This window comes from Lepidochelys kempii, chromosome 9 (assembly GCF_965140265.1).
Source record: "Lepidochelys kempii isolate rLepKem1 chromosome 9, rLepKem1.hap2, whole genome shotgun sequence".
In the NCBI taxonomy this organism is placed as follows: domain Eukaryota; kingdom Metazoa; phylum Chordata; order Testudines; family Cheloniidae; genus Lepidochelys; species Lepidochelys kempii.
The window spans coordinates 65,115,636-65,143,214 of record NC_133264.1 but is presented as its reverse complement, the minus strand read 5'-3'; the positions used below and the strand labels follow the sequence as shown (position 1 = coordinate 65,143,214).

The 27,579-nt window shown below is 49.6% G+C and overlaps 2 protein-coding genes across 2 annotated transcripts in view; one reads left to right on the top strand and one right to left on the bottom strand.

The window, feature by feature from the left end:
- Nucleotides 1-40: 40 nt before the first annotated feature.
- On the bottom strand, nucleotides 41-9,794 carry TSPAN6 (tetraspanin 6). The gene is made up of 8 exons (XM_073360844.1): nucleotides 9,634-9,794; nucleotides 8,355-8,543; nucleotides 7,935-8,009; nucleotides 6,371-6,469; nucleotides 5,497-5,649; nucleotides 4,572-4,655; nucleotides 1,657-1,745; nucleotides 41-868 (listed from the first exon to the last, which is right to left on the bottom strand). The coding sequence occupies exons 1-7, from the start codon at nucleotides 9,718-9,720 to the stop codon at nucleotides 1,677-1,679; spliced, it is 756 nt and encodes a 251-aa protein (XP_073216945.1). The 5' UTR covers nucleotides 9,721-9,794; the 3' UTR covers nucleotides 41-868; nucleotides 1,657-1,676.
- Nucleotides 9,795-14,195: 4,401 nt separating this feature from the next.
- The window catches only part of SRPX2 (sushi repeat containing protein X-linked 2), a 17,511-nt gene continuing 4,127 nt past the window's right edge, over nucleotides 14,196-27,579 (top strand). The window contains exons 1-8 of the mRNA XM_073360842.1: nucleotides 14,196-14,368; nucleotides 16,224-16,412; nucleotides 19,626-19,709; nucleotides 19,949-20,140; nucleotides 24,207-24,383; nucleotides 24,968-25,094; nucleotides 25,239-25,360; nucleotides 25,839-26,018. Coding sequence (XP_073216943.1) covers nucleotides 16,343-16,412; nucleotides 19,626-19,709; nucleotides 19,949-20,140; nucleotides 24,207-24,383; nucleotides 24,968-25,094; nucleotides 25,239-25,360; nucleotides 25,839-26,018 — 952 coding nt within the window. The 5' untranslated portion in view covers nucleotides 14,196-14,368; nucleotides 16,224-16,342. The remainder of the gene's footprint in view (nucleotides 14,369-16,223; nucleotides 16,413-19,625; nucleotides 19,710-19,948; nucleotides 20,141-24,206; nucleotides 24,384-24,967; nucleotides 25,095-25,238; nucleotides 25,361-25,838; nucleotides 26,019-27,579) is intronic.

The following is a 27,579-nucleotide window of genomic DNA, read 5'->3' as shown; positions in this document are numbered from 1 at the left end:
AGGTGGAATTTCCTGGAGACAAAACCCAACCGCGCTGATATTTTAGAGTAAAATATTTAATATTTATTGTGTTTCAAGACAAGAGGATTTCTATTTAATACAAAAAAACAAGTTAAAGCAGAACATAATACTGATGATGAAATCATGCCCAACTTGGTGGAGGCATACCTACAAAGCTATCGACACAGACAGCTACACCACCGAACCTCATGCTACAACTTATGAAAATCACTACAACCTGATCAGGAGAGAGGAACGAGGCCCTTTAAAAAATACAATTATAAAAAAAGTGATATAAAACCCTTGATTGGGAAGAGAGCGTGGAAACAGATGCTATTGAACACAGAGCCTCAGATAGACATGGCAATGTGTCTGCATAACATGATAGGACCAGCCAGTTGCAACAGTAGGTGTTTCAATGGATCACTGACAGAGTGTGAAGTGAATAATATAATTTAAATGGCCAAAGGCAGAAGAGAAAGCAATGAGTGCTTCGTTCGTAATGCATACTATACACCTCCAAAGTTAATGGTGCATTCCAGTTAAATAACTAGCAGAAAGTATAAGAATGACATAAGAGTACTGTCATATCATGCTACTTCATTGTGCAATCAAACTGAGGAGGTGGGGGCCTGGAGGAATGTAGTTATTATAACTACCTTGGGTACACTAATTACCCCATTCAGTGTTACAAAAGAGTAGTGTTTTGACAATTCCCTGACTGCGACAGAACAGCTGGTACACTCTATTCCGTGCGCTGATTCTGAAGAGGATCAGTCAGTTCAAACATGATTTCAGCAGGCTGGGACCAGGTGAAAACTGGAAGTCATGAAGTGCTCTCCAGAGGAGGGAGATCAGAGGAAATTTCCTAAAATTCAGAAAGCAAAGGGTTAATGAACATGTTTCCCAGCTCTAGAGATCAGGATTCCCACAGAGCTGAAGTCACACAGTGGAAGCAAGTTTGTGGGTCACATGCTACTCCACAGCAGATACTGGTCCTCACTGCGAAATGCACCAGCATTCAACATATTCACCCCTGCTCTGAAAGGCCCAATATGGGATTAGCGGAGGGGCTGCGGGTTAGATTGAGGTGCAGAAGCAGAGCAGTGTGGTGAACAAGAGGAGGAGAGGCCGTACTAGAATAGCAGGGGGCACTGCAAGCTAGAACTGTAGTGCACTAAAAGAGCTGGGAAGAAGCAGAACTAGTACCATAGAGGGAGTGATGGGAAAGGTGGTCTAGGGTGATGGGAAGGAGGTCTAGGTAACTAACCAAGGTGCATGAACACACACGTGTAGGAGATTCAACAGCACCTGTCTGCTCTGTTCTTGCACACAGGTAGATCCATAAAGATTTTATTTCACTTTAAATGTCAAAGAACTGCTTACTACAAAATGTGGGTTCTTCTCTCTGCTAGATGCTTATAGAAGAAACACAGATTTGAGCAGACCCTCGCACATCCCTGAGTGGGTGGACCTGCACATGGGTGCGCATGTTTCTCTGCTCAGACCTTCCTGTGCACATACGCACACAGCCTTATGAAAGCGCAAGCCTACAAAAGATCTCCCTCATCCCTAGATCTGCAGACAGGCACACCATTCAGTGCACAGGTATATGAATACACACACACACTCCCCGGCACTGCAGGACAGACATACCTTGGTCAAAGGCTGGCTTGTTACACCATCTCGTACTGATTGTTTGTGATGTACCGGGAAAGGCAGCAGGCGAGAAAGATCCCAACCAACTGAAATGTGAAAAAATAAACTAAGTATAGGTCACCCAAAACTGGACATCCAAACTGCAATGATTTGGATACAATGCAACCGAGATCTGAAGCACTGGAGACTGTTTTGGTTTTGTAAAAGCAAAATCTGGGCTCCTTTGCTTTAGCGTGGATAAAGCTGAGAGTCAGAGGATCCTGGCAGCCATCAGTGAGAAGGCTCTCCCTGTGAGAGAAAGAGAACGTTGCTTCTTGTTAGAATTTGCTTTATGAACCATCTACTGTTTTATGGTAATTTCACAGAGATTATATGGCTCTCAGGAGCATCACAGCCCATTACACAACCAGTAGAAAATATCAACTGCCTCTTCCCACTGCAAGGACAATGATGGAATCAAGGTTGGTGTGTTTCTGATGTGAAAACACTGAAGGACACACATCAGTTATGACTGTTATGGGGCTCCAGGCAGCTGTTTTCTGTACCAAAGGCATTTAGGACCTGATCCTAAAAACACTCATGCATGTAACTGTACTCACAGGAGGCAAAGTTGCAGAATTGGGCCTTTCACTTGCGTGACACAACAAAGTTCACCTGAGAATAAATCATGAAATGTTTATAGGATTCTAAGCCCCAAACAATGACACGTTCCTCAATAACTGCAATCGCTACAATGCGGTTACCTGCCTAGAGCTGACGAAGGCACATGGGCCCACCCACTTATTCATCAAATTCCAGATGTCCTGTTTGGAATATAGATGTGGAAGCTGTAATAAGTAGAGTGTGATATGTACATCCCAGGAAGGAGGGAGGAAATGGATAGCAGCTGAAAGAGACCAACTGGCTCCAGCCCTAGGAAACTGACAACAAAATGCAATGAAGACAGTTTGCAAATGTACCAGCTGCAAGATAAAGGTCTGTGCTCCAACCTCTCCCAGTCCTTGCTGTGTCTGTCTGTTACAGGGAACAGCACAGTGACAAACGAATATCAGAATAAAACAGGCTGGCCGAGATTCTTCTCTCTGTGCTTGTGCTATTACATGTTAAACCTTGACTCAGAAAAGATGTGCCTGTATACCTCACAGACTGCTTTCAGGCAATTTCCTTCAATGAAGAGTAAATTAAAGCTAAAATAAATCAAGCAATCAATACACAATCTCACTCTGCCAGTCTCTTCTCTGGTTTTGGGTCTGTGTACTCCTTTGCCTCAATCTCAAGCTGCTGTTTCTTCATACTCTTTACTCAAAAGCAAACATGCTTTGAAGAAAATAAGGAGTTCTGCCATTTGGAATTGATACAGAGATCTGTGACTCTGTGTTCGAGAATTTCAGAAAGAATGGAAATCGCCCCGAAACAAGAGTCAAGTCAAGTAATGAGGCGTAGTTCATCTGTGTCTTTGTCTCTGTTGCCACCTTCCTTGCCGACTGCAAGGTGTTCGAATTCCTAGAAACTATCACAGCCAAACAACACAGAACACAGGCGATTTCAGCAAACCTAGCAGCTGCAGCAGAAAGACTAAGGGCTCAGACCACAACTGAGGCACTCAGCAAGACCTAGGTAGTACAGCAGATGATCTTACTTGACATACTATGCAACACAGAAACTTGTTCAGATATATGCCTGTTACATACCAATACACACTGATGTGCTGTCGCAATATCAGCATTCTGGGAGAGCCTGTGGATAAGGAAGATCTGCACCAGCTATCTTTTAAATTCTCCCTAAGACATAATACTCTGACACACACAAGAATGAACGATGACCCTACAGAGATGGTGAGAGCACATGCCTATGTGATAAAGCCATGAAAGAAACACATGCTAAGGGACACCATTTTGATCACCTTCTCAGATGACAGAGACTGAGACCAAACGTGTCAGGAAGCTCCATCAGCCAGAGAGACCCTATATGAAGGCAAAACCTGCTAACCTTAGCCCACTAGGCAGGCTTTCAAGTGCTCAGGAACCAGAATTGAGGTCAAATTTTCCAAGCAGCTCAACTAAATACAGGCCAGATATGCAAGAGTTCTCAGCACCAAGCAACTCCCACTGGGACACTTATGATCACATTTTCACAACTGCTCAGCACTCAACATGCACCCAACGTAGGGAGCTCTTCTGAAAGCCCACTTCAAAATGTTCCCCATGCACACAAGGAGCTCAGGCCAGAGGCCTCTTGCTTCCTACTGAGACAAGGTTGGTCAGATTAGGAGACACTAGTTCTGTCACTGCTTGAGACATGATGCTTCTTCACCACCAGGATAAAACCTCAGGTTGAAGAATCAGAGGGAGAGGAAGAAATAGCAAGGGGAGAAGAGGGAGTCTGTAATATTATGCACGCTGTTCTGCAGTGTGGCTAACAGAAGATGGTGTCATTGTGTTAACTGGGTCTGAATTTGAGAGAGGCATTTCAGGATGTTTTAGGTCACCTACAAGCACTTTAAGTTAGTTAAACTATCATCCTGAAAGGGCAGCTGAAGCAAGGGTGACAGTTTGTGCGCTGGAAGAAGTAATTCAGACAGCTAACACTGCATCAGAACAGGAGAGGTTTGGTTGTACTGGCATCTCTTAGAAGTTGGCTCTTTCCAGAGTGAGCTGTTCTCAAGCCATACGCAGGCTTGCTGGGAGGAAGCTGGCATTTTCATCCCCAGTTTTGGAGATGGGTGACTGGGTGGCACTTAAGCAAAATGGCAGGGGAATCTGCAGAACGGTCGACCATTTCCTCCTCTCTGAAATATGCTGTGCCTTTACATATGTAAGAAAACATTAAAAGACATTAAATACAATTACGAACACAAAAACTAAACTCAGAGCTCCTCAAGGACCATAGAAGAACAGCAAGGGAGAGTTTACCTGGAAGCAAGCGATGCCAAAGGAGATACCAGCCACAATGCCCATTTTGGACTCCATAACTGTTGTTACCAGACTGAAACAACCCTACAGAAAAAAATAATTAGCATGAGAGTAGAGCATGGACAATTCCTGGCCACCAGACACCAAGTGTACATCCTTCCAACCCACAGACACCACACAGGCAGCTAGAGGGGTGAACAAGCTCAGGAAGGAATCCAAGTAAAGGCCTGGGAGTCAAAACGTCCTGGGCTGTGTGCTGAATTCAGCCATTTGACTTGCTGTTTGATCTTGGGCGAGTCATTTAAAGCTTTGTACTTTGCACCTTTCATCCTGGGCACTTTGCCAAGGTGAGCATTAGCCTTGTTTTATGAATGGGGATGTATAGGTACAGAAAGGCAGCATGATTCACTAAAGGTCACAAGCACGACAGTGTCCGAGCCAGGAGCGGAACTCAGACTTCCTAGTCCCGGCTTAGCCACTAGGTAACACTATCTGCCTCTACATTTCTATTCATTCCCCTGTATACTTTCTTCACAAGGGAGCTGTGAGGATTAAGTGTTACAGGAACATAAAGCATTGTACAACAGTATCTCACACACAGGGCAAGTGATACACTGCAGGCAAGATGCAGACACAGATCCTTTCCCACCAATAGGGAATAGCTGAGACTTCCAGAGAACTTGAGAAAAAACACTGGAGACAGTTTCTCTACACATCTTTCCCCTATCAGCAGCAACACGGCCTTCACCCCCATTACTGCATACAAGTTTCCTGTGGCTCAATAACCCTCTTTCTGGAGCTAAGTTCCTTCTCACCTACAGGACTTGACTCTCTACCAGAGAAAGAAGATCCAAGTATCCCAGCTCTCCCCTCCCCACGCCTGCTTCCAGGACACATCGAGGGATAGTCTCTGAGATTCACTTACATTGCCATACACCATAGCCTTGGCTTTATCCAGCTCCTTCAGATCACTTTCTGTGCAGTTTTGGAACTTGCAGCAGCTCAGAGGGATTCCCTTCTGTGCAAAGTAGGTAGTGTTCACCCAGTCAAAATAGTTCTGGACTCCACAGCAGTGTAACTGGGGAAATCAAGTTTTAGAACAGTAAGGAGTAGTGCATGAACCCCAAAGTACCACATCTCCAAGGCTACACCAATCACTGCAAGCTCCCCAAATTTTCCCCCCTTGGCCTCCCCCTATGTCCCTCCTCACTGCAACCCAACAGCCCTGTGTAGACACCTTCCCCCACCTCCTGCCCTTTACCTCTCACCTCCTCTGAACAGCGCATAGCAGCTATTTTTCTTCAAATGCAAATGCTTTCAGACAGTCTCAGGGATACAGATATATGCAGGACAAGGACAGTGTCTGTACAGGGACAAGCACACTCTACGCACTCAGATAAGATCTGCATAGCACATACCCTGTAAGGCCGCCTGCGTGCACACAGCCGCCCTCTATGCTGTCCATCATAACGGCCGTCCCTCACATGCCTGAGAACTGGGAACATTAAGGCAATACTGCTCCCCCAGTATTCTGAGCCAATCGCATGGGGAATGAGGCAAGGGGAGGCTGCAGCACACTCTCCTTCTGAGGAACAGCTCTGGCAGTAGCAGAGAAGGCATCTAATGTTTAATGCCTCCTGGTAAAAGAGGGCCTTCCTTGCGTTGTACTTTGCCCGTGCATGGGAGTCCCAGCCTCAGCTGCTGCACAACACAAGTATCGGGGAGTCCTCGGCCATGCATCTGGAGAATACAGGCTTCCCCACCAGTTTCTTTAGAAGGAACCAAATATGAGCACTCACAGTTCTCTGGATAGTATCCACCGCGTCGCTGTGGGGATCTATTGTTGCATTGTAGTTCCTCAGAGCAAGACTATAGTTGCTCTGAAAGTTGTTCTTAATCTGCAGAGAAGGGAAACATTTTCATAAGCTAAGCCTCCGAAGGCTACAGGTCCCAAAGAGTTCCCTGTCACAAGAACTTCTTTGCCTTAAAAAACACAGCTCCATCAGAAAGAGAACCAGGAATGGCTTAAACCACGTTAGAAAGTCATTCCTGTTACTATCCAGATGTGAGACTAGCTATGAAGATGAACTGGGGATTAGGGAAGGGAGCACTGCACCAAGCACTGGAACTTAATTCTTGCATTTACAGGCAGACCTAATCACTGTGACATCACAATAAAATCATGGTTTGTGTGGGCCATATTTATGGCCAAAGACACTTGCAAAATCAATCTGACTGGCACGTTTCAGATGAAGAATCAAACTCACAAATTAAAAAGTCTGTTTTTTATAAAAATGTGCATATCTGTCAAGCTTAGTAGGAACTAGGGAATGGTCTTGGTTTCCACTTTCCAGTCCTTGAGGGAGATGTTCAAAGGCACAAATGGGAGGTAGGTGTCTAATAGCCATTTATGCCTTTGAACATCTCCCCCACCTCATTACAGTCAGGTTATTTCAAATCACTGAAATACTTTTCTACACGATTTAAGGCACTTTAAGGGATTAATGACTAAAATTTCTCTTGGGCAGTATAATGCACCCATTATGATTATTTCTAGGCACTCTACATATAGTCTCTCTAAATCCCCATTGATGTTAAATACTGGTTAACTTGGTAGATAGTGTTACAGTTGTATTTCACAAGTACTGAGTTCAAGTTTAACTTTAATTTTATCTTTGCTAATATTTTGATTAATCATCAGCAGTACAACTACAAATTAATTCTTGTGATTCAAATATGTCCATCCCAAACATGTCACATGCAAACAAAAGTTAGAAAGAGGCCAGCTATGATTAGTTATGGTATGAGATTTGTGAAAAAACAATCATGCTGGCAAAGGGAGTAAAGCTAGTTATTTAAAGATTGTATCCAAAAGAAAACATGGATTTAGTCCCCACTCCCAGTTCAGAACCCCAACATGTGGGTCCCCCAATGTTGGCCCTAAATTTCTCTCATTTAACTTGCCTGTTCAACTAATTAAACTTTTCTGATGTGACTTTCTTTTTTTTAAGCAGTTTTTACATCTTTATATGACAAAGATTTTTCTTATTCAGCTTTTTTGTGCTTATTGAACATTTGGAATCAGAAACTGAGCCAAATTCTGTTCTCAGCAAGAACATTGTAAATCCAGACTACTTCACTGAAGTCAAAAGGATTACTCCAGATTTATACCTGAATAAAAAGGAGCAGAATTTGGCCCTCAGTATGCAGCAACTATGGGATTACACAAAGTAAGAGGAAACAACATGCAAGTGAGAACTCTGTCCTGAGCAGGTGCTGCATCCAAGTCCTGGCCTCAGGCTGCCTCAGGAAGAGGAGGGAAGGGGTTAAAGTACCAGAGAGATAGGTCACACCTGGACTCACCTCATGTCTGAACACAAATCCTACAACAGCAGCCACCAGCACAATCAAGAAGATGAGGGACAAGAACATGGCATACTGTGGACAGAAAAGAAGAGAGAGTCAATGCAACCAAAATACATTCCAGGGCTAACACAGGTACACAGAAAAGAAGGCTGCAGGAAAAGAATCTATTAGGACACACCCTGGAGTCAACCTCTTTGGCAGAGTTGAGGTGCTGGGATTTGTGGCTACGTGAGAAAGTCAACGAATATATGGTTCAGTATTTAGCACTGTACAAAGAGGGGAGAGAGTGTTTCTCGAGGCAGACACACATACACAGCACAGCACAAAGGAGGAGCACATGCAGACAGCTGGTGAAGTCCTGGGTTGTAGAAGCAGGTATTTGATTTGTGAGCCTTCTGGTAGTCAACGACCACTTACCAGTTTTAACATCCATGTGCTTCCACGGCAGGTGGCGAAACAGCCAAAAGTGCCCAGAAGGATGACAACAGTACCTGTGCCAATGAGTACGTAGGGGACATTGGTGGCCTTTTCATTTAACAGGGAGAAATACACCTCTAGGCCCACTTTGCCCCAGATGCCAACTGCCAGGAGGATAATGCCAGAGATCTGGAGAAATCAGAATTGAGACTCAATCATCGTGACTCCACTTGTCACTTCAAAGCACTTTACTTAGCCATAGTCACTTAAACCCACACACTGAGAGACTAGGAGACACAAGATACTCTGGAAGTATGCAAAAACACAGGGATCCCATAGGAGAGAAATGGGAGGCTAAGGACAGATAAACTGGGGATGGGAGGGCAGCATGAGCAGAGGGGTTCCAGGAAAGACTGCCTGGCAGAAGTCCTTGAAAGTGGGCATTAAAATCATTGATGTGAAATCATTTTTCAGAAAGGCAGTGCTGGGAATCTAGGAAGCACTTGTATAATCAGAGCATTTCATCTCTGAACTTCAGTCCCTTGGGCATTGTATAAACAGGAACTCAGATGAATCTGCCTTTGGGAATTAAATTTCCCCAGGTAGAAATAATTTGCTCTGTTACAAACATGCCCATGGGTGCCACATTCCAGACCCCGTCATGCACGCGCGCGCACACGCAGAGGGAAGAGAGGTACAGAGAAGTAAATGGGGGGCAGACGGGCTGGCCCAGCGCTAATGGATCGGACACACTCACCTGCCACAGTAGCCTGGGGAGCAGTGAAAGGAAAGGGACAAGATTACGGGGTGCACCCCACCCAGCACTGCTGTTCCCCCGAGGCTGCCATACCAATACTGGGCATGGACGGGCACGTCACCAGCCACACAGGTGCCCCTCGGGTCACACACGCGTGTGGACGTGCTACATGCAGGGCCATGACACGGGGTGAGGGGAGCCCCGGGATGGGCACAGACTGCCGGGGGGGGGGGCACCTGGCCAGAGGGTCCCTACAGGCCGGACAGGCGACAGAGGAACCCCTCTGGAGCCTGGGCCCTGCCCCCGCTCCCACCCCTGGAGGGGTCCAGCCCAGCCCCCCGAGGTCCTCTCGCCTCGGCCCCCACTATCCTCGGGGCCCCGCCCCCCTGGGGACCCCATTACCCGCCAGGGGTCCCCACTTCTCCCCAGGCCCCTGCCCCGGGGCCCCCAACAATCCCCGGGGCCCCTCCCCCAGGTCCCCATTACCCGCCAGGGCCCCCACCCCCGGGCCCGCCGCCTCACCCAGAACACGAAGCTGTAGGTGAGCAGGACGCTCTTGAGGCAGGTGATCACCGGCTTCGTCTGCAGCCTGCGCGACGGGGGCGCCATGGCGGCCGGGCCACGCTCCGATCTCCGCCGCCAGCCCCGCCCCCGGGCGGCCCCGGCCGAGCCTGGCCGGAAAGCGCTGGGACGGGCCGAGCCGAGCCGGAAACGGCCGAGAACTACCGAGGCCTGAGCCTCCTCGCACGTCCCTTCCCCGGCCCGGCCCGCCGCCCCTCCCACCCGTGCCCCCGAGACTAGGCAAAGCTCCCGTGGCTCCGCTGGGTCCCCCTCCCCTCCCCTCCCCTCCTTGCGGGCTTGTCGAATCACACAACTCCCGATTTCACAGACATCCCCAGAGGTTTGCACCCCCCCCCCGCAAGCTGCGCTCCTGCAAGGCTCCCCCTGTGTGCCCGGGTGAGCCCCCGCCCCGGGGGCCCTTGGACCTGCGTTTGCACCCCCACCCCGCGCCTTAGGGAACTAGGCCCTGCCAGTGCCATCTCTCACGTCAAAGGCAGCCAGCTTCATAACCAAGTTAGAGGCGGTTGAAAAGAGGGGTTATTTATTGTGGCAGAGGATGGCTGGATGCAGCCCTCACTATGGGCTAAAAACAGGTTTCAGAGTAGCAGCCCTGTTAGTCTGTATTCACAAAAAGAAAAGGAATGAATGCATCCGATGCAGTGAGCTGTAGCTCACGAAAGCTTATGCTCAAATAAATTGGTTAGTCTCTAAGGTGCCACAAGTCCTCCTTTTCTTTATGGGCTAAAATGTCAGCTGTGGTGTGAGTTCAGCTTGGTTTATTTCAACTTTAGCCTGTGGTGAACTCCCCTTCCGCCCCCCAGGTCCAGAAAATAACTCAACTTGACTAGCTGTTGTAGAGCAGACCATCACTTAATCAATTATAACAGTTTCCAGCTGGGGCACAGACACCAGAGGAGGAGGCAGAGAGGCTGCAGACGAAGCAGTTGGCACCTACAGGTTCCTGGGTCACAGTACTATGCCCTGCTAGTGAGAACACGGTGAGGCAGCTTCCCTAAGCATCACCAGTGGGACAGGGAATTCCAGTGTCTCATGGGGAGCTGGAGATGAAGAGGCCACCATTAACTTGGACTAGTCTATTTAGAGCTCTCTCTATTTCATCTGGTAAGCAAATGGCAGCGAGTGCAGCGCACACAGAGCACAGCTAAAATGCGTGCACATCAGCCTACCTCCTTCAGATGAGGGGGAGAGCCCCTCGGGACGAGCTGAAGTTTCCAGGGGACTTTCATGTTTAAGCCTGTTGTTATAGTTCAGCTGAGAGGTCACAGTGGCATGGATGATTGAGGTGAGATCTGCATTTGAGAGGAGGGGGCACAGTGTCTTTGCTGGCTCTCAGCGAGACTGCTGTTCTGGTGGCCAGTGCAATCATGGAGAAGCTAAGAGCAATGAAGGCTCTAGCAACAGCATTGGACCACAGACCATCCCAGGTGTTGGAGTACCTATAGGCTTTGGTAGGTCCTCTAAATACTTGCCTCTGCTAATCAGCATCAGCTGTATCTTGTCTGGTTTAAACTGCAGCCAGCTGGCTTTTCTGTACATCCTAGTTTCTGTCAGGCATTGGATAAGTCTATCAATGATCATCATGAAAAGGAGACCTAGAAGTGAGAATTATCACCAGCATAGGATGACACTGACACCAGCACTTTCCCACAGTCCCAACCACTAGCTTTATGTAGACGTTGGAAAGGAGAGGTGACAGGTTTGTAACCTGTGGGTCCCCAGAGTTGGGAGCCTTCAGAGAGGAGAAGCAGTCACCCATCACTTCCCCTCTGGGATCCTTTGGAAAGCATTGAGTGGAACCACTCTGCAGGGACTCCTTTCCACCCTGCCAGATCATTCAGCCATGTTAGCAATACCCGATGATCCAAGAGCACTGAAAAAAATCACGCCATGTCATAAAAGACCTGGCTTTTGACCACTGCCCTGAGGAGATCATCAACCACAGCAATTTCCCCTATTTTGTCTATGTGTTTGTTTATACCACACTCATCATGGTGGAATCTGAGCACCATTTCTGGGCTGTGGCCCACTCCTAAACTGAATTAGATAGGCTCTAAGGATCCTGGGGATTTCAAATATTGTTTCAGTTGGCCTAGGGCAACCTTCTCAGTGAATTTTCCCAGCAAGGGAGGTCAGAGACTGGATAACAGCCATTTAGTATACTAGTGTGCTCACAGTTGTTTTCTAGAGCACATCTAAACTGTAGCTTGTTTGAATGTTGCTGGCAGCTTGCTTTCTCGGAGAGGGACATTAATGAGTACTTTCAGTAAAGTACCCATACATTTCCTGCAGCCTTTCACCACATAGGATGAGCACAGGGCCTGATTACATACCACTTGCAGCACCACAAACATCTGACTGGGACATTGTTTGAAAGGCAGCCACTTTGACTCTGTCACCCTCCAAATTCAATCAGCCTACTCTGTGAAGACTGCAAACTACTCACAGCTATCAGAGTAACAGCCCTGTTAGTCTGTATTCGCAAAAAGAAAAGGAGGACTTGTGGCACCTTAGAGACTAACCAATTTATTTGAGCATAAGCTTTCGTGAGCTACAGCTCACTTCATCGGATGCATACTGTGGAAACTGCAGAAGACATTATATACACAGAGACCATGAAACAATACCTCCTCCCACCCCACTCTCCTGCTGGTAATAGCCCATCCAAAGTGACCACTTTCTTTACAATGTGTATGATAATCAAGTTGGGCCATTTCCAGCACAAATCCAGGTTTTCTCACCCCCCCCCCCTTTTTCCAAAAACCACACACACAAACTCACTCTCCTGCTGGTAATAGCTTATCCAAAGTGACCACTCTCCTTACAATGTGCATGAAAATCAAGGTGGGCCATTTCCAGCACAAATCCAGGTTTTCTCACCCCCCCACCCCCATACACACACAAACTCACTCTCCTGCTGGTAATAGTTCATCCAAAGTGACCACTCTCCCGACAATGTGCATGATAACCTGGATTTGTGCTGGAAATGGCCCACCTTGATTATCATGCACATTGTAAGGAGAGTGGTCACTTTGGATGAACTAAGAAAAGGAGTACTTGTGGTACCTTAGAGACTAACCAATTTATGAACTATTACCAGCAGGAGAGTGAGTTTGTGTGTGTATGGGGGTGGGGGGGGAGAAAACCTGGATTTGTGCTGGAAATGGCCCAACTTGATTATCATACACATTGTAAGGAGAGTGATCACTTTAGATAAGCTATTACCAGCAGAAGAGTGGGGTGGGAGGAGGTATTGTTTCATGGTCTCTGTGTATATAATGTCTTCTGCAGTTTCCACAGTATGCATCCGATGAAGTGAGCTGTAGCTCACGAAAGCTTATGCTCAAATAAATTGGTTAGTCTCTAAGGTGCCACAAGTACTCCTTTTCTTTTTACTCACAGCTAGAAACTGTTACCTCCAGAGCCAGCTGGAGGCACTCTGAGCTAGTCAGCAGACTTCTACGTGGAGGAGTTCCATTGGTTAGGATTTGCAGAGGAGAAGAACATCTTACTGACCATGGCTATGAAATAATAGTATAGAAACTACTTATGCTGTAGGTGACTAGATTCATTTCTAGATATCTGCCAGCAGCCCTCTAGTCTCCTCTTCTCTCTCTTAATTTGCAGCAGTGTCATGCCCCTCTGACAGTAGTTCAGGGGCCATCATATTAATGGTGACTAGTAGACATTTGTAGCATCCTGTCAGAGCGTCTGCCCTATGCCCTGGATTTATAAGAACCAGATTGATCAGATGTATTCAGCACAGTCTAGTGATCGGAGCACAGGACAGCTGGGAGCTTCTGAATTCCACTGATGCTCATGTCCTCCATGGCTTTGGGCAACTCTCTGAGGTTTGTCCATCTGTATAAATGGGAATAAAGATGATCAAAGTAACCTACCTTGGAAGGGCATGTGGGAAGTGTTTCGAAGCTGCTAAATCTTTAAATGGCTCCAATGAAAAAAAGTCTTGGGGCCAGCTTTTCTGCTTGTGTAAACTGGCATCAATTTACACCTGCAAAGAATTTGGCCCCTAGTGTACAAAAGGTAAGCCGCAGCCCAAATGATTACATGAAATGGGTTAGATCGCCCAACCCAATATCAGACACTGCATGCTTTGGAAGCCTGTGCTCCTTCCACCCTGATCCTTGGCTTTAGGCGTGGATTTGAGAAGGGTGCAGCCAGAAGTAAAGTGGCTCCCATGTGGCTTTCCCTCTGTGGAGCCTATGAAGTGTTGCTCTGCTGTACCCTGGATTGCAGAGCCTGCTCATGCTGAGTCATGAAATCTGCAACCTTTAGTATTCCACATCCTAGACTCAGGCTTAGCTACAGTAGCAATTGCTCTATGGGCTGCAGGCCAAGGAGAGAGGCACCATCCTGCCCACATTTGGTCTTCAGTGGGTAGATTAGCTGCTTAGATCTCTGCATAGGGTGACAGCCCTTCAGCCACGGTTCGGGGCCTCCTCCCTAGCCTTCTCTCTTTTCTTCCCCTCCTCTCTGGGGGACAGTACAGCTTTAAGGAAACGTCTGGCAGATGCAGACAGCAGAACATCTGGGCAGTGTTAGCTGAGTCTTGGAGGATGCAGGAACAAACCACACACTTTGGGAAAGTTAAAGCACAAGTTTCCTGAACAGGCTGAGAGGAGAGAGAAGGCAAGGAGAGGGAGCAGCAGTGAGGCAGGTAAGATCTGCTTTAACCAGCCATTTGACTTCTATCCACAAGGGAAAGGGACCCAGGGAGCGTGGACACAGAAAGCTTTTCAACTAAGCTACACCGCCTATCAGTCTTCCCCTGGAGCTGAGGATAGACAGATGTTCCTGCATGCTGTGTGACAAGCCTCCCTCCAGGCACCTTCCTCCAGCAGAGGCAGGGAAAGGATCCCAGCAGTTGGCTGTAAGACTCACTAATATAGCAGGTAAAGACTTAGGGGACATTGAACTGTTGCCAGTGACAGGACAGGCTCCTTTATATAGAGAAGGCTCCAGAGGGGTCAGGTATTATGGTGATGAGCATGGTGGAAAACCCTAGAGCGATATGAGCTAGAGGGAGGACTTGGAACAATAGAAATGTGGGGGTGGGGAGTATACAGATCAGCATCACCAACAGGGAGCAGGAATTTCTATCTTGTTTTGTTTTTCTACTCAAAAGCTGCTTGTCAATCTGCTGCTCAGTCTGCCTGGCTACTTCTCTGTGTTTGTTAGAGGTTCCTCACCCAGCCAACCCCCAGTTTCTGAGTAAAGATCTCCTGGTAACCAATCAGTCTGTCTATGTGTCTCTCCCCCATCTCATTCTCTTTCATTGTCTGCCCTCCTTCCCCTCCCTCTGTCCTATACCCCAGTTTTCCCTCCCTCATGCATTTCCCTTGCACTTATTCTGTTGCAATAGCACTGACCTGAAGCCACAGTAAATAGTGAACACATTTTTTTTCCCCCACGCCTGTTCCAGTCAAGCCGTCTGTAAATAACGTTTGCTCCTCTGTCTTGGCCCTAACACCTGCCCTCACTCACCGGATCTGCCTTCAGGCTTTGCACTGACTGAATCCTAAAAAGAAAAGGAGGACTTGTGGTACCTCTAACTCAGACAGCAAACAAACCTGGAGAGTCAGTCACAAAGAAACTCTCCCCATGCTGTCTAGAGCAAGGCCCTTCTCCAGAAAATCCCTTCTTTCGTGCTCTGGACCGATGTGTTACTAATCAGTATATTTAGCTGGCCTCTTCTCTTGAAGGTTTATCCTCCCCCCTCCCATACCCCACATTTTTCTGTCTGTTCATATGGGGCCTGATCCCCCTTTGCCTGGTGCAGTCCTTCACACTAGCACCAAGCGGATGGATGTTAAACACTCACACTCTGATCCAGTTGCCTTTCCACTCACTGCAATGGTGCAAATGATCGCACAAGCTGTAGGGCAATGGTGAATTGGGTCCTTTGATTCCAATAAATAACATCTGCATGTGCTCTAGATTTTGGTGAATTTCAGCTAGAAATGGGCTCAGATTAGAGTCACTTATCAGAACCCTGGGGCCTGGTCTCAAACTACTCACTTGGGAGTTAGCAACAAGTTTTACTCCTTTCTAATTTCAGCATGAATTTCCTCCACGTTAAATAGCCCTTGACTCAGTGGAAAACAGTGTTGCTAACGCTCATGATTTTAACACGAGTCTCATGGTTCTGGGGGCATTTCTGAAAGCTTGGGGGACTTTCCCTTTCATTTTTTTAAAAGGAAGTTTCTAGCCCTCCTGGTTGCAGAGAAAAGCTTGAAAACATGACTCCCTGGAGGCTCACAAAGCCCAGAAGGCACATAAAAAGGGCCCAGAATTTATTTTTCAAAATCTCATGATTTTTAAGCGACTCATGCTTGCAAGGGATCTGACTCAGGATTTTTGCATGCTTAGGATGGACAATACTAGGGAAAAATCTGGATCTGACCAGCATGGACTGGAGAACAAAGCTAGGGGAGAATACAAGAATGTGTGGGTCAATAACACACCAATGGCCAGGGGTTGTTCTGTTTTAAACCCACTTCCCTTTATTCTAGGTACCAGTCTACAGTGCTGCCTGCTGGGCTCTCCGGGCTGCAGCCTGCCTGCTAACATCAGAGTGCACTACCAGGCAAGGTGCTAGCTCCCGTGGCCCAGGCCCACTCCACATGCTAGAATGGCACAAGGAGAAGCACCACTCCTGCTGCTCTTCCTCACCAGGCTGGTGTCATCAACATGGTATGAAGGTCAGTGTCCACCCAGCACAGGGGAGTTAGTCAACAGCAGCTGGTGCTACAAGGAAGTGAGGAATCAACAGGGGCGAGCAGGCCTCTCTCAGGGCACAGGAGAAGCTGCTTTTCTTCTTTGTGGGGGCTATGAGTAAATGAGTAGAGCAGAGGGAAGCAGGTGCAGTTCATAGCTGGGAACACTAGGGGAGTTTGGTGAAGGAGGAAGGGGGAAAGGAGCATGGTGGGAAGCTCTGAGTTTGCTGGAATAAAGGATTGAGTTCAGCCTGGCAGCCAAATCCCAGGACCCCTTTTCCTCTAGGCACCCTGGGAAAGGTGACCCAGTTTAGAACAGGTTAAAGGCCTACTGATGCAGGCCAGAGGAACCTCAGCAAGGTGCGCTCTCTCTCCTTGTGAGGGTGGCAGGGAGAGTCAACTAAAGCATCACTTAACGTGGACCTGCCCTGAGGGCAGCGGTTTGCTGAGTGCCAGGGAGCAGGTTTGGGTTAGGAGACGAGGGAGGAGCTGGATAACAAAAGACAAACCTACCCTGGGAGGTTGACATGATTGCTCAGAGAGGGCCCTGGCGTCTCTCTGCAGGAGGTGGGGAAGGGAAGAGACAGACCCAGCGCTGGGGTTAGGAAAACATCCAGAGAGGAGTAAATAACAAACTTCCCCCATTCCAGCCACGGTGGCAGGAACTGAACTTTTCCACATGCCTTCAGCTCCTTCGGGAGCCTTTGGCAGGTGATTGTTTGTCTGGAACAGCTGCACAGACCAAAACCCAAGCTTCTTCCCATCCTTGGCTAACCTGCCCACTTACAACCCCTCAACTTGTTTGCTATAGAAACCAAACTCTCTCTCCCAGCATCCCAGCTACAAACCATTGCCAGGTTAGCATGGGAGGGGCTCTCAAGAGCCCAGACCTCCTCCCCAACACCGTAAAGGCCTCTGCAGCCCCCTGGAGAACTTTGACCCCCCCAAATGCATTAGACTGGTCTCAGTTCCCACCCCGGCTCATCCTTGCACCGATAGATCCTCCCTGTTTTGTTGTCTCAGCCTCTGCTCTCTGCCTGATTCATACTGAGCCATGATATCACTGAATAAATACAGACTGAGGATGCGTCACTCTCTCCTTGAGGGGATGGGTCTGTGGCCTCAGCATCAGGTTTATAATAACAAGACTCCCTGAAACCACACATTCAGATCCCAGCAGGGCTAAGTCAGCCCATCCTTCCTATGAGGTAGATATATTGAGTTCCACGCGCTTTGCTGTGTGTGAGCCTTAAAAACTGAGGTACTGGCTGCATAGGGTGGATGTCAAAGATCTCACAGCACTTTGCAGCATAGTAGGTGGTTTGTCTCAATGTTCTAGCCACTGTCTTCCCCTACGGAGGCTCCCTGCATGCTGGGTGGGTGCCCAGAGGTGGGTGCGGTTCAGTAGCACTGCATGTATGAAGTGGGTGAAGGGCTCTGTAGAAATGAGTGGGTCAGAGAAACAGGGCAGTTTAATTGGGGATCAGAAAGGGGTAGGGGGAGTTGTATTATTATGGTTCATAAAGTTTCCCCCAACATGGAGGCTCTTCAGAGGGGCTGGTGGATGGAGTGCGCTGAGGTGACAACCCCTCTCCTTTCATCCCCCACCCATCAGCACTGCAGCAGGGGAGGGAGAGCAAAAGAGAAGGCAAGTCTCTGGATTGAGTGTGGGTCAGTGGAGGGTATGAGCGGATCTCAGTAAGACTTACCCTGCTCCCCTAGAGCCTGTAGAGCTCCTCTCCTGGAGGCCAAGACAATGCACTCTCCCTGGTCACTCTGAGCTGGAGTTTCCTTTCCCCGCTCCTTCCTCAAGGGAGCCTGCATGCCAAACTTGTAGAGAAACATGTGGGATCCTGCTTAGCACAGACATTTGGTTTTGAGGCTAATACAGAAATGATGCATGGGGCACAGGCACTAAAAATAGGAGCAAAATCGAGCACGCTCACATGCAGTCACTGGAGTGGAGAGGGAAAGAGAGAGTCAGGAATGAGAGGAAATCCAGCTGAAAGGTGAGCTCACAGCTCAAGAATGCCACTAGTCAGCCCATTTCATTCATTGGGGCTCAAATGCATCCACTACTGGCCATGGCTAAGAGGGAAGTTCGGTCTCTGTGTTCATTCAGCTCTGGATGTCTGCATGCGCCCCAGCCCTGGCATGGTGGGGGCGCCCTTTGCTGAGTCGCACAGGAGTGGGGGCCCAATCCTGTTCTTCCCACCACTTGCCTTATAACTCCGTGGCAGGGGACGTGAGAGGGAAGCGATGGGAGGGACTTCCTGGAATTTTGTTCATGAAAGGACTGAGTTGTCCCCTGTTCAGCTGTGCTCTGCTCCGACACCCACTTCCTGTCATTAATGAGCCTGGCACACCAGGCTGTTTAGTCTGCTGAACAGTGCCAGCCGCACAAACCACGTCACTGCCAGCTGAGGGCAGAGCTTTCTCCCTCCTCAGCGTTTAGCTGGGGCCCTGTCTGTGGAGGAGCTGGGATAGGGACTGGGACAGAGCGAGATAATCAAGTGTCAACAAGAAAGGAGCACAACCCCCAAACTGCTCCAGCAGCCAATCCATGCAGGACTCTAGGCCTGCTGCTGATGCAGCGGTTTACCCATGCACGGTGGATGTAATACATGACCACTGTCATCTGATAGCACCCATGGCTGCGCACCCCTCAGACCTGATTGTCCCTGGCCCTGCACCTCAGGCAGTTGTTCACACCAGTGCAGAGTGGGTGTGAAGTGCTACCAGCTCTGAATGGCTGTATTTTACCTCCCCAGGCTGTGGCAATACAGGCCTTCCTGCTCCTCCTCTCAGTCTAGTGTCTGCCTCAGCACACCATTCTCGGGTACCAAGGAACCTGAGAGGAGATGGGCATTTCAAGTTGCCAGGGGGATGGAGACAGTAACTTAACAAGGGCTGTGAATGCTGAGCGGGAAGCCAGGGTCCATAGATGTTTCCCCTGAGGGAGGCCCCACACTGGCAGGCATTGCTGTAGGAAGCAGATGTTGCCCAGGGAGCAAGTCTCTTTCCAGGAGTTCCAGAGAGGGATAATTCCCTAGAGCCCAACATCAATGCAGCTCCTATCACCATTTCTCTGCAGAACCCCAGCACCTCATATGCTACTCTGAGGGAGAGTCAGGGGTGGGATGCAGAAGCACGACACTCAGGTTGAGACCCCACCTCACCATTTTCTCCTCCCACTAGGTTCTGGCTACCATGCTACTGAGAGGTACAACAATGAAGTGTACGTGGAAGAGGCTCCCCAAGCTCCTGCCCTGGACTATCGAGGTAACAGTTGCACACTGACTTTCCACCAGGCCAGGGGAAGTCATCCCAAGCTTTCCCCATGGCTCCCTAGATGCCCATAGAAGGGTGCCCCTGGCCACCGGGACTGATGCTGGGCTGCCCCTCATCTGGGCCTCATGCTACCTCAAGACCCTGAAAGTGAGGCACAGTTTGCCCAGCTAGACTAGCCCATCTGAATATTTAGCACCAACATCTCCCCTCCTTTCTCGGTCTCTCCTTAGTTCCCCAGTGGTGCTATCCATTAAATGTCCACCACGGAGAGGCGACCTGCTACTCCCCCAGGGGAGGGAATTACCGCAGCAGCCTGGGGACGCGCTGCGAACTCTCATGCGATCGAGGCTTCCGGCTAATAGGACGGAGGTCAGTGCAGTGCTTGCCGAGCCGGCGCTGGTCTGGCACCGCCTACTGCAGACGTAAGTCCTGCATGGGAAGGGGCGTGCATGAATGTTCCAGTGTGTGTGAGCATGCTGTCCTGATGGTGACTAGTGCTGGGCTACACGACAGAGGCAACCGGGAGAGACTGTTTGGTGTCTGTGCTGGGTGCAGCACTTCATGTCCATTAGGACCTGATCTCTGCTCGCTGCCTGCTCTAGTCTCTTGCTTATTTGCTGCCCAGCCCGGGGCTCTGGTGTTGCATCAGTTGCAATCGCATTTCATTTTACATCAAAGGAAGAGCCTGCTGAAGCGAGACATGAAGCATCTGCGCAGGGGGCAGGGTGAAGTAGGGCTTTTTAAAATTGCATTGGTCAAAACCAAAGCCTGGAAGCCCTAAAGGAGTCCTGACCTGAGCTGTCCTCAACAGGAAACTACAGTGACAATGTCGCTGACTCTCATGATTTTATCACAAGTCTCCTGATATTTGATGTTTGTCTTAAAGCCGCAGCTCCGGGACTCGTGTGATTAGGAGACACTCTCAGCTTTCATTAAAAACATAGGGTCCCAGCCCTCCTGGTTGGGGAGAAAAGCGGCAGAACGTGACCCAGGCACACCCTTAGGGCTCAGGAACCAGTAGCTATTATTCTTTTAAAAGCTCTCATGATTTCTAAGCCAGACTCGTTTCTGAATGCTTGGGGTGGCGATACCGCATTGGAGACTGACAGATGGCACCTGCTGGGGCAGCAGCCCCTCTACCAGGCACCCAGAAAGGCTCCAAGCAACACCCTGGACCATACGCTGAGAACCACTGCAGTGCGCAGCTTGTAAAGCGCTTTGGGCTCTGTAGAACAGTGACTTACTGGCCAGTGCACCCACTCCTGGCTGGGTACGGCCTAGCAGTCTCTCCTTTAGCACTCCTGTGGTGCTCGGCTTCTTCTTGTGGCTTAGCCTCCCCCAGGTCCTGTTCTGGGTAACAGAGTCAGTGACAATAGTCCAGTGACCTTACAGCAGGCCTTCCGCCCTGACTCTGGGCTCAGTCTTTCCACCCCTTACCTCAGGGGCTTTCAACCCACCTTCCTTGGTGGCTGGTAGGGGAACCTAGACCCTTCCTCTACTCTGGGTTCCAGCACAGGGATCCTGAAGCTGGCAGCTAAGCTTTGCTTCCTCAGCATCCTTGTTGCCTCCCTGGAACTTCCTACCTTGGTTTGGGTCTGGGCCCTGTCCCCACACCTTCCTGGGCTCTGGAGAGTTCTTTCTCCCTGGACCCCCAGCTCCCACCTGCCTCTCCCTAGGCTCTCTGTGTCCGGGTCTCTTTCCACCAGAAACCTGACCCCAGGTCCTACCTCCTTGGGTCTGTGATGGTTCTCAGGGTGCCCAGGACTGGGAATCACCTTTTTACTCCCCCTGCCTGCACTGGGAGGGAGATGTGCTTGGGCTTAACTAGGTGCCAGCTTCCTGTTACCACCAGCCTGTCAGCCATCCAAGCACTCTTCTCCAGGCTATACCAGCCCTTACTTTGCCTGGCAGGCTAACAATAGGTGTACCCCAGTCCTTGAGCCCCTTTGAAGCATTCCCTTGTGGTGTCCAGCTCTTCCTCCACCAAATGCTCACAGAAATACCAGATCTGCTGCCCCAAGGGAACAGTGCACACACGAGCTTGAATGATTCGGCTCAGGATCAGCTACTTGAGCAATACCCCAGCACTAAGATATATTGACAGTGCAAACAATGATAAGTTTACCATCACAGATTCAAGAGCCAAGAGATAGTGAGTGAGAATAGTGGAAACAAAAGGATTACATATAAAACAAAATCTTAACTCGATTTCTAGAGACTAAATTTAACTTAAACTTCTTTAGACAGAAGATTAGTGTGTTATCTCACCCTGAATGTTCTTTGCAGCCTTTCAGCGAACTTGGGTTTGGATCCAGTTTTCACAAATGTCATCATGCTGCCCATTACTTCCTAGGTACAGGATCAAGGAGTGTCTTCCTTGCCTTCTCCTTATATCCCCAAAGTTCATTGTCTGTGCTAGAACCAGGATAATCCCAGTGGCTTGTTCTCCCATATACTACCTCCCTGTTGATTTCACATCCCCCTCCTGCCCCCGCCCCTTGACTTTGTATGTAAATAGCGCTTCCGCTGTGGTGGCTGACAGTGTTTAATTCACATGTCTAACAGAAAGGCTGTTTGCCAACTCTGCCTTGATACAGACTTTGAGAATGTATTTTCAGCCTATAAAAGATATTTCACAACAAACTTAATGGCCATCATGGCTCTGGCTATCATTTAAGACCTGACCTGGCAGAAGGTACATACCAGAATCAGGAGATTCCTGTACCCCCCCCTTGCTACCTGGGATGGAGGGGTTCCTGGGTCACAGAATCATGGAATATCAGGGTGGGAAGGGACCTCAGGAGATCATCTAGTCCAACCCCCTGCTCAAAGCAGGACCAATCCCCAATTTTTGTCCCAGATCCCTAAATGGCCCCCTTAAGGATTGAACTCACAACCCTGGGTTTAGCACAATGCTCAAACCACTGAGCTATCCCTCCCCCATTTTGTCCAGGATCACTCCAGGAGCTTGCTCCTCTCCTGTGGCTTCCCACTGTCTCTCCTAACCCTCGGCTAGGCTCCCCTCTGCAGAAAGGACCCCACTACCTGTTCTTTCCATGGTCTCCTGCCTTAAGCTCCTTTCTTTCTTTATTACCCAGCTGCTCTCAGCTGGGCCAGATACAACTGGAGCACTAATTGCTCTCTGGCTCCAGTTAACTCTTTCTTTGCCAGTGTGGGGATAGACATGCCATTACAGGCTCTTTCAAGATCACCCTGCCTAAGTCCTACAACCATCACTAATGTCTGAGTGCCTGGATGGAAGGCCCTTCATTTCCATGACCTGCTCCCCCTCCTGCAGCTTTCTCCTGGGGTTTATTGCCCCACGTTAACAAAGTTGCATGAGGGCTGGAATGAAAGAAAAACTCAGGAGCCCTATAAGCCAAGCCACCCCAGGGCCCAGTGTTATACCAATAAAATAAAAACCAGCAGGATCTTATTAAAGGGAAAAAGGCAAAATACCACATTTATTGTGTATACAGAAAGAATCATAGTAAGCAGTTAGTTATAGCTATAACATTCCATTCAATCTCATATTTATATTTATTCACACATTCATTCATACAAACACACACACACAGGTTCTGCAAGGTTGTTATCATAGTTACCAGCCTTAGAGTTGCTCATGCCAAGCCACTGGCCAGGTGGCCTGGACATGAGGAGGGAGCAGGGCCTTGTCAGATGCTCATCTGATGCTTCTGGAAGTTGGTTTGCAGAATCAGACCCCAAAGTTCTCACTTTTTAGAGTCTATTTTTATAGGAATTTCTTCCTAGGCCAGTCTATGGGAATTGCTTCATCATGCTGTTGCTGAATCTATCAGCAGATGGCACATTCCTGACGGCTCCGTGCCGCCAGATGTTATCTTGTTCTTTGGTTCTCCCATTCTTGAGGCTGTTGGGTGGATTCCAGTCTGCCCTCCGGGGGTCCTCTGGTTATTTCCACTTGACGCCTTCTTCAGCCGATGGACACTGGATTCTTAGGCTGGCACCTCCCTGATCATTCAGTTATTATCCACACCAAGCATCCATCCACATACATCCTCTATCTCTATTTTAATCACCATTGTTAATACAACAAAAGGGCGGGGAGTCTCTGGGTGCTGTTTCTGTTGTTAGAGTATTGCTTTGAGTCTCTCTCTCTGTGAATTGCTTTGAGAACAGACTCTGTCTTAGAATGTACTAACGCAGTTAGCAGCTTGCAAGTTTCACACATAGAGGGAGAGAAACAGTACCAAAAACCAAGAGACCTCTTAATTAGTAATACCCTGGAATTTAAACTCTGGGGAATCAAACTCATTTGTGATTTTAATACAGAACTTCCTTAATATGATCCAACACCAGAGCAGCTGAGCTCAACGCCACCCTGGCTGGTTCTGTGTCATTCCAAACCCTCCCCAGTCCTGGTGCTGCAGTCCTGAAGCGTGTGCTACCCTGCCAGAGGGATTTCCACACTCCTGTGTCTGCTGAGCGGATCTGCTCGTTCTGTTACAGAGGTCCGGTGTCATGTGCTGCCGGCAGTGATGAGCGGCTCCTACCAGTGTTCAGCTGGGGTGCTGCTGGACTCTCACTGTGATTACTCCTGCCTCCCTGGGTACCACCTGGAGGGTGACCGCAGCCGGATGTGCATGGAGGATGGGCGGTGGAGCGGCAGCGAGCCAATCTGTGTAGGTAAATTCTCACCCTGCTGTCCTTACTGCCAGCCTGGCTCATCCTGCACACATGCCCTAGAGACTAGGATTGCCCAGAGTTTCTCCTCAGTGCCTGCTCTGTGAGGATATTACTGCCCTCATGATTTATCCCTGCTCCCCTCACCCCCGGGGATTGCAAACCCCAGCTAATCCTGAATACCTTCCACTAGGGACTGCTGTACTAAGATTACTTCCCATGGTTTACCCTGCTTACATCCCCCCACAGAGGGGCATTGTATTCCCCTTGGTTTAAGGTGATTGCTTGGCTCATGGAAGGAACGACTCATATCCCTATGCTTTGTCCTAGTTCCCTCACACTGGGCATGGCATCTCAGTGGGTTATTCTGGGTCCCTGCCCCAGGGGGCATTGCTGTCTGTATGGTTCACCCTGGCTAGCTTCCCTAGGGAGGGAACTATTGCATGTCTCTGTGCTTTCTCCTAGTTCCTTGCCCCCGTGGGTTTTACTGGCTCCTCCCAGGGTTTATTGCTGAACCTCACCCTCCCTGTACTGTGGCCCTACCCCACGTGGTTCCCCTGGAGTTTCTCTCTGCTTTGCTTGGGCAGATATTGAGCCCCCCAAGATCCGTTGCCCGGAGACACGAGAGAGGATGGCGGAGCCAGAGAAGCTGACGGCCACTGTGTACTGGGACCCACCCCATGTGAAGGACTCTGCTGATGGCATCATCAAACGGTGAGTGCTGAGAGCTGCAGGACCCCCATCCCAAACAGGGTCCGATGGCTTCGTCGCCCTGAAGTCACTTCGTAGGGATCAAACCAAAGGCCCAGCTGGGAGAAATGCACTTCACACTGAAGCAACTCTGTCTTTTGGGTCCAGAGTGACACTGCGGGGCCCAGAACCTGGATCTGAGTTTTCAGAGGGGGAGCACGTTATCCGTTATATCGCCTACGACCAGTCCTACAACCGAGCCAGCTGCAAATTCGTCGTCCGAGTCCAAGGTAAGGGACAGGTTGCCTGCTGCACCTGGGACCCCAGCTCCCTCACACCTTGGCTGGAGGAGCCGATTCTTCCCCTGTGTGGGCTCAGGAGCTGCACTCACACCAAGGATGTGTGGGAACAAGTTTTGGTTCCTGCACATTGTCTCCCATGTGATCAGTGTCACCTATAGGTCCTGTGCTTCTGCCACCACCAGAACCCTGCTAAACCCAAGCCACTCCAGGACACCTGGCACTTTCTCCCACTCTCCCTAACCATCTCATGACCTCTGGCCATACCAGGACACAGGGTGCCACCTCCCCAATCCTGCATCCCTGGCTCTCTTGGACATTGGAGCTATGGGCACTCGGGCCATTCCTGGCCCGACTCCCCCTAGGGCCTCCAGGCACCTTGGCTAGCCCACTCCACACTCCTCCAGCACTACAGCCAGTGCTAGATCTAGGCGTCCCTTGTCCTTGACATCTGCTCTCCCTTTTGCAGTGAGACGCTGCCCTGTTCTGAAGCCGCCGCAGCACGGCTACCTCAGCTGCACCTCGGAGGGCAATAACTACGGTGCCACATGCGAGTACTTATGTGACGGGGGCTATGAACGCCAAGGGATCCCCTCGCGCGTCTGCCAGTCCAGCCGCCACTGGTCGGGATCCCAGCCCATTTGTGTGCGTAAGTGTTACGGGGAGAGTCACTGGCGAGGTTGCATGCATGCAGGCTGAGGCTATAGCCTGGAAACAACTCCTTGTGCTGAACTGGGTCTGTTGTGTCTCCAGTTCCCAGGAGCTCATCAAATCAAGGCCCTGATATTCTTCGGTGAGCATAGGGCTTTCCTGGCAGCATCTGCACTGCCTGAGCATTCCCCAGCCAGCCTCCCAGCGAGAGACATCCCCCTCCATCCAGATGTGGAGCCTCCTCCCTTCTATGATGGAAAATCACTTATGGTGGAAACAAGAAATGGCAGTGCCGAGACTTGGGAGCCATTGGCAGACAGGGATGGCATCCCACAATGGTCTTCTTGGGTCTCTGGCCCAGCCGGTCTCACCTACTGCTGAGCATGTGACTCTGAGTCCCACTCTGGGCCTGATTCACAGAGGGGATGAGTCTGTGATTACCTCAGAGCTTGAGCTCAAGCTGTAGCTGCTTGTGCTTTTAGCTCTGGAGGTGTTCAGCCAAGATGGCAGCTGTCACACGTGTCTTCCCCATATGGGCAGTGGCAGGTTGAGCAGCTTGCCTCAGTCCGAGCAAACTCCCCGAGCCCTGTCCCAGCCCACCCCACACTTGCTGACAAACCTGGGATGGGATCTTCCGAAAGGTCCTCTTCTCTGGTGGTTCTACCGCGCTAGTCAGGAACATGGAGGGGACGCCCCCTAGGCCATTACACTCTCTGTGCATCACCTCCCCTCAGTGTAGCATATGCTGCCTTTAGGGGCTGGTTGGATGTTCAGATGAATTAGATAAGAGAAAGGAAGGAGTACAGTGTAGCTGTCTCTAGCATCCCTCACACCTCCTCCGTCAGAGCTGGATTTTCCCAGCAGCCCCTCACCTTGAGTTCACTCTCATTTTCTTTCTCTCTTTGTTGATATCACCCAGCCCTGTCCCTGAGATCACTTTGGTACTGGTTGTCAGGGAGCCTGCCTGGTGGCAGAGCTGGGGATGATGCTATTCTTACTGCCCTTGTCTCAGATACACACATGGGCCTGAACCTAACCCCCACCCCAACCCCCTTGCCCTTTGGGGAAGTTGGAATCCAGATCAAGACTTCGCAGCTGACCCCTCTCAGCGCCGTGTGCCAAACCAACCCCTGGCTCTGAACACCACCCACTTCCAGGGTGGATTGGATCCAGATCTGAGCCTCGTGGTGTAGGCCCATGTCAGGTTGCACTGGAATCCCAGCACCTGCGCTGCCTAGAGAAAATCCCCCTCTCCTCTTCATAAGTACAATTTAAAAGCCAGGAGACCCATGGCCATGGGCATGGTACAGGAACTGAACCCTGAATCTGCTGCCCTCCTTAGACTGGGCTAGGCAAAGGCTCCCCTGCAGCACCCCCTTCATCTTGCGCATACCATTGTTTATAAAGCCCAAGATTTACCGCTCCTCTCATCCCAGGGCAAATCAGAGGTAGCGTCACAGAAGCCATTGGAGTTCCCCAGCATAAGCCGGGGAATGGGGAAGAGACTCAAAGCTGTCCTGTTTTCAGCCATTCATTAAAACAGTCACAAACACCATCCT

What these genes read in the sequence shown, in the direction of transcription:
- TSPAN6 (XM_073360844.1), bottom strand. Translation starts at nt 9,720, where the DNA reads ATGGCGCCCCCGTCGCGCAGGCTGCAGACGAAGCCGGTGATCACCTGC. An exon ending in GCACATGGATGTTAAAACTG is followed by an intron (nt 8,010 to 8,354) that starts GTAAGTGGTCGT and finishes TTCTGTCCACAG; the next exon opens with TATGCCATGTTCTTGTCCCT. An exon ending in TTGGCATCGCTTGCTTCCAG is followed by an intron (nt 1,746 to 4,571) that starts GTAAACTCTCCC and finishes TTCACATTTCAG; the next exon opens with TTGGTTGGGATCTTTCTCGC.